Source organism: Gavialis gangeticus, unplaced genomic scaffold (genome assembly GCF_001723915.1).
Source record: "Gavialis gangeticus isolate Ggan-Ray unplaced genomic scaffold, GavGan_comp1, whole genome shotgun sequence".
Classification (NCBI taxonomy): Eukaryota; Metazoa; Chordata; order Crocodylia; family Gavialidae; genus Gavialis; species Gavialis gangeticus.
This window is the reverse complement of record NW_017729022.1, coordinates 100,841,080-100,847,669: the sequence shown is the minus strand read 5'-3', so window position 1 is coordinate 100,847,669 and position 6,590 is coordinate 100,841,080. Positions and strand designations below refer to the sequence as shown.

Sequence of the window (6,590 nt, the reverse complement as noted above, 5' to 3'; positions counted from 1 at the left end):
TTTTTTTTTTGGGGGGAAAAAGATTTTCAATTTTTTTTTAAAATTTTTAAAAATTTTGGGGACCCCCCCCCCCCCACAAAGCAGTGTCACAACTCTTAGGTTGTAATTTAGCACAACATGAATTGGTCAACATCATGATTAGTCAAATCATGCTATACAGTCTGGTATTTCCAGTGTGTCCTTATGGTTACCAGATTTGCCAAAAAAATTATTTTAAAGGATAGAACCCAAGCTCATGGCCAGTAGCTAGAACATCATGTTTTGTCAGGTCACACCTGTCTGGGCTCTGTCTTAAAGCATAACACTGGTCTGACCACCAAGATACTTTGTATTTGAATCCATGAATCTTATCTAGTACCTATCATTCCTTGACCTGCTGTCACATGGTGTTTGAAAGGCCACAGTATGTTGGAATCGGAGAGGATTAGTGGGAAAGGCCTATTGCAGCTCTAAGAAAGGGAACAGCTGGCACAGTGTTTCAAAATATGTCCTAAATATAGCATTATTTTAGTAGAATTATTCAAAAGCAAAGAAGTTTTTACCAGGGAGAGAATGAAGTATTGTTACTTAGTGACCTTTAAAAATGAAGACCAGATGAAATGTTTAAAAGGCTTCAGCAGTGATGGAAGCCCATCAGGTATCCCTGAGGTAGGACTTCAGGCTACCTGTGGTTTTTTTTTCTTCCTGGCCTCTAAATGTCTGTCAATAGAGTGCATCAGTTATAGTGGTAGCTTTTGAGATGATAAACCTTTTCACTGTGAACTGGACCCATTTCACAAAGATCACCTTGTATGAATAAGACTGCCAAACCAAATTAGGAATACCAGAAGAAAGTGTTTCTTCACGTCAGATCTCACTTTATAAACAGCTCGTGGTTTGCATTTCTGTTTGGCAGTTTCTGCAGGGTTGCTGATGTTGGCAGTTCATGCAGTACAGCCGGATCTGTTGCCTGGGGCTAGTGATAGGTAAAACTCTGTCCCTGTCTCACATGCTGACAAGTTAAATGCAAGAATTTTGTGATGGCAGTATTTGCCTTTCCACTCATCTCACAAAAAGAACTCAGTGGTTTTTAACATTCTATGCTCCCTTTTTCCTATTCTGCTAATACTAGATAAAAATCATATTTCATTGTATTTGCAAGTCAAAATAACTCCAACTCATGATCTCCCTACTGAACCCTCAGATCTCCAGATTTTCCCAGCAGGTAAGTCTGTGGAGAGCAAGGGGAGCTTGAGGGCTCCATGGTGAAGGAGGGAGTGGGACAGGAGCAAGGGCTGGGGTGAATGGGGCCCCATGGGGCCAGGGCAGGTCATCTAGAGGTGGGGGGGGGTGCGGTACGGCTCTCTACAGCAGCATGCACCCCTGAGGCAGGCGTGAGGTGTATATGCTAGCCACTGGGGCTGCCGGCTGCAAGCCCCCACGCTCCTTTGCTCCGAGGGGACTCGGAGAATGCTTCCCTCAGCCGTGCTCCTCCTCCTTTCCTCCTCTCGGGGCTGCACTCAGCTGCTTTTAAATCCCCCGACCGACTCCTGCAGCTGTGGCTATCAGCTGGCCGTAATTTTATAAAAACGTGGCTAACGAGCTGCTCGGGTCCCGCTGCCACTTCCGGTTTCACCGTGCTGCTCTCTGAAGGTAAGAACCTTTCTGTTTGTTTTTCTTTTCTTTTGCTTTCTTTCCCGTCCCGTTCCTGTTCCCCAAGTTCCTCCCAGGCTCCCTGGGGTTTTCCCCTTGGCTGTTCCCTGGTACAGTGTAGATCTGGTAACAAGTACCAGATTTACCGCTCTGGAAAACTGCCTATTTAATACAAGTCCAAGGCAAGCTTTCCATACTGTAGTGCCAATGTAATTCAGCATATCTGTGGAAAAGAAAACAGTCTGCAGGAATAAAATTTAGTTCCAGTGCGTGTGCAGTTATGGGCCAATAGAAGTGCTGGTTGTGACATAGTTTTCTCAGCTCAAGTTTGTGTCTCTCCAGTAAGAATTGGACCATAACAGGTAAACTTGTTTCACAAGACTGAGCAGCTGCTTAAAATAAGTGATAGCAAACCATTACCAGCATGGGTAGAATTTGAACAGGTAGCCTGTTCCTTGAGGAATCCAATTGCCAGAGGGTTTTAGCATTTTTAAATACTAATATATTAATGGAAATCTTAGAATATTTTCTTATATAACAACTTTAACTTGTATGACCAAAAAAAAAAAAAATCTCTGGACATGTAGAGAGAGAAACTGCTGTTTATATAAATAGGATCCTAGCAGTTGTGGAAGTTAGCATAACCTGTTTGGACAACCTAGTTATAGAATTAGAGCTGGGATTATTTTGAGAAAATATGCTGTCCTTTCTGTAACCCAGTCTGGAGAGTTTTCACTGAATAAGGGAAAACATTTTTATGCTGATAATTATTTTTTTTCCGGGGTTAAAGGTGTTTGGGGTGGGTACTTTCAGCATTTTTCTTAAGATTGTTACCTTAGTTGGTGTTACAAGTTACCAGCACCATTCAGTTACGTAACAATTTGTGTATATATTGTTATTTGACAAAGTTGAGACAAGTCACCTTTGTAGACAGATCATGTTCTTGTGTTAGATGCCACCTGACTTTCTTTGATTTGCTGAAATGGGTATAGCCTGTTAACTAAAGAGTGTTGAGCTGAGTACTGTAAGGACGTTGTCTTAAAAATGTCACTGTTCAGCTTGACAGCTCTGACTTCAGGCAACTTCAGCAAGTAATCTCATCACTTTGGGCCTTATGTCATACCAATATAGGAACAAAGCCATTGACAATTAATATTTCTAGTACAGTATAAATGTACTGTTTAATTATTTACTTTAAAAATGGTATTATGAAGCAGATGGGTTTGTGGATGGCTTTAAATTCTTATTTTTTACTAATTATTATTGTATTTACAAAATTTTGAACAAATGTTCTTAAATTATTACTGAGCCTAAAAGAATATTTGATTCTAATATTTTAGAACTGGACAAACTAATAATTACTTGAGAAGGTATTCCTAATGTTTGCAGATGTTTAGTTCGCTTTCAGGATGCCTGTGAATATTTCTTCAGTTTTTCTTTACGGGTTGTATGTACATTTACAATGTAGAAAACTCTGATCATGGTTCTTTCTAAAAGAAACTGCACTGTATCTACTTGGTTTAGTTGTTTATTGTTAATATGCTTCACTGGTGACAATCTGCTGCCAATCTTCCATTTCTGTTGGCCTTTTAAATGATTGACTTCTCCATGCTACATTCTTTGATTTTTATTTCTTTGCCCTTTGAGGTTTCTTTTAACTGTCTTAACATAAATCTCTCAGTGCTTCTCCCTGCATTCCCTCTTAAGTGTAGTAATCGTAATCTAGAAAGGGGCTGTTTATTCCTGCAAAATAGGATCTTAACCCCATAGTGACAGGCACTGGCAATTGTGTAGGGGGTGCATGTGCACCCCTTGAGATTGGCCACTGCTGACGCTGCCAGTGGCACCTGTGGGCAGTCACTGCTTGCCACCCCCTTGCCACTGACACTGCCAGCGGCATTTGCAGGTCTTCACCGATCACCGGTCAGCACTCACCGCTCCCGCCCCCACCCTCACCACTGACACTGCTGTGACTGCCTGTGGAAGCTCCCTACTCGCCACCACCACCGCTGCTGCCACTGCCTGCAGACGGTTGCCATGCCCCCCCACCAGCCTCGGGAAGCACGCAGTGTTCATGGTGACAGGTGGCAGAGTAAAATCTTATGCTTCTGTGTGTTAAATAGCAAAAAGAGAAAACTAGATCATATAATTATCTTCTAGGACATTGAACCAAAATACAGTAAAGCAGCTGTTAAGAAAAATTTAACATGGTGATTAACTTAAACCACAACCAGAATTACATGTGTAGGGCTATAATTTTGTAACAGTCCTTGAGAGCTATTTGCTTAGCAATGATTACAAGACAGTCAGTATAAATTATCTTAGATTATTGTAAATTTCAAAAGTGATCACACTGTTTTCAGAAGGAAAGCACGCAATTGCACCTTTTGAGGTATTGCTGAAATTTATTTGATGTCACTTTCATACGCATCATACTGGAAATTTTTTTTCTCAAAATCAGTTTTCCTACTTTTACCAATTGTGTTTTCATATACCTATGTTTACCCAAAGCCAGGACAACTCTGATAATTAGATAATAGTATCTTATACTTTAAAAATATATATAATTTGCCATATATAGAATCTAATTATAATTAGATTTAGACTAATTATAGACTTTGAAAAGATCTAATTATATGGGGGGGTCATCTTTTCATTTGTCCTCTACCCCCCATTGCTGTGGCAGGCAAAGCAATGTGTGGGGAGAGGCGGGGGGAGTGCCCAGGTCTGTACCCCTTGCCCTCTCACCCCAGCATCCCCCCACCTGTGCTTTCCCCCTGTTGCCTGTCCCCTCCCCACTTGCCCCTTCCCCCCACTTTATCTTTTGGGGCCACCAGCAGCAGGCCTGACCCAGCAGTCCTGAGCCAGGGCTGGAGCTGAAGCCACGGTGGAGAGGATGGGGAATGACCCCAGTTACAAGATTTCCTCCACCCTTTTCCCTTCTCTGCACACCCTTCCACTGAACCCCAAGCAGTCTCTGCCATGCTTCCCTCCCACAGTGCATTTTGCCTTGTCTCCCTCTACTATATGACCCCTTCCCTGCAGCATAAGCCATGCCAGTCCAGGGCAGGTGGTGGCTTGGCTCTAACTTCAGCCTAGGCACAGAGCTGGGACGGCATCAGCCGCTTATTTCAGGTGATACTTGAATCCAAAATGAGGCTTTATTTCCCCCCGCCCCCAATATTGATTTGAAGAAAAAAAAAAAAACTCCCTCCTTTGGATTCAAGTAAATATGAGACTTTAAGTCAACCTAGTACTTTTGAAGTTACATTTACCTGTGAATCCTATTGCTGGTTTAAAATCTGTACGATTCCCATGTTAGCTTATTGTGTTAATTGATATAGTAAGCCTTTATTTCTGGCCCATAGTTTTCAAGTAAGAATTCCTAAATATATATTTCTTTCTCTAGGTTGGGAATTATAAACGGACAGTAAAGCGGATTGATGATGGTTACAGGCTTTGCAATGATCTAATGAATTGTATTCATGAACGCGCCAGAATAGAAAAGGGCTATGCTCAGCAGCTTACCGAATGGGCAAAAAGATGGAAACAGCTTGTGGAAAAAGGTAATAAATGTCATAACTTTAAGCTCTGAGAGGCTTTACTTTTTTAATGGAAAAATAGATTTTTAAAAGAATGTTTCCACTTTAGCCACCCAAAACAAATGTGCATAGAATTTCTTAGCACATTAGTGGAGTCTCTAGAAACCTCCCAACACTACAATGTATGCTACAGTTCAGTTGCATGTTGTTGAGCTTGTTGCTGCAATTACTGGATGGAGGTTCTTGGCTCATTTTGCTGGAAATCGGACTAAATTAAAAAGGCCTCTTCTATCAGAATCTCCAAATTGAATTTTTAATTAAAGTACAAAAGATACTATTTGATTTAAGGTGTTAAATACAAAGCCAGGATTATGAATTATCCGCAAGTACAAGTTTAATGGCTTTGGATGGCTTTTTAAGAATAAAAGTTTAATGTGAAGGTATTAATTGAAACTGATGTTCTGTTCTGTGTAGGTCCACAATATGGAACAGTAGAAAAGGCTTGGTGTGCATTCATGTCAGAAGCTGAAAAAGTAAGTGAACTACATCTAGACATAAAAGGTGCACTGATGAATGAGGACTTTGAAAAGATCAAGAACTGGCAGAAGGAGGCCTTTCATAAGCAAATGATTGGAGGATTTAAGGAAACCAAAGAAGCAGATGATGGATTTAGGAAGGCTCAGAAACCCTGGGCAAAAAAGCTAAAAGAGGTACAGCAATCTACTGCATATTTCCTGTCTTGAGTTTCAATGTAGTAATGCTTCATAGAAAGCTTTAATGGGGGGAATAATACCCATTCTCAGGTAAATCCTTTTCTCATTGAGATCTCTGCTTTTTGTCCTCTTTTGGAAGAAGCTGCCTCTTGTTTTTCCTGTCACCCCTCCCCTTAACCACTCCACTCTCATTTAATGTTAGCCAATTCAGCAGTGCTCTAGAGAATGTGAAATTGACCTGTTTGTCACATTTCAACAGCATCTATGACTACATGTGAGATGTTAACTGTAGGAAAAGCGCTTAAAGGAAAAACATCTTTTTTACATTAATATTTTCGTTAATTAAAAGACCATGCAAGGCAGAGTTGGACGGGGCAAACTATTTCATTCAGGAATTTGAGGCATTTTTTTAATTGTTTTCCTTCAGAAGGAAAATTGAAGCTAAATTGAATGACAGTTACTTGTTTAATAGAGAAGGATAATGCCACCTTACAAATGCAGTATTTAGTAGAGGTGCATCGATATGTGGGTCCATATTGTATCGGCACTGATAAAAGGAAACTTGACGTGATCAACAATCATCTTTTTTTGGCCAACATGGTCAATAATGTCACAGATAAATGTGTTCAGCCACACCATGCACGTGACCAGCTGCTGCAGCCTGGTAAATCTGGGTGGGCGGAAGGCATGGGGGGAGGGGGGC

General features: G+C 41.0%; 1 protein-coding gene across 4 annotated transcripts in view; it reads left to right on the top strand.

Moving 5' to 3' along the window:
* PACSIN2 (protein kinase C and casein kinase substrate in neurons 2) overlaps positions 1 to 6,590 on the top strand; it is a 132,782-nt gene that overhangs the window by 81,873 nt on the left and 44,319 nt on the right. For all 4 annotated transcript variants that reach the window (XM_019515728.1, XM_019515729.1, XM_019515730.1 and 1 more), the window contains exons 3-4: positions 5,042 to 5,198; positions 5,649 to 5,884. In XM_019515728.1, the coding sequence (XP_019371273.1) occupies positions 5,042 to 5,198; positions 5,649 to 5,884 (393 nt within the window). The remainder of the gene's footprint in view (positions 1 to 5,041; positions 5,199 to 5,648; positions 5,885 to 6,590) is intronic.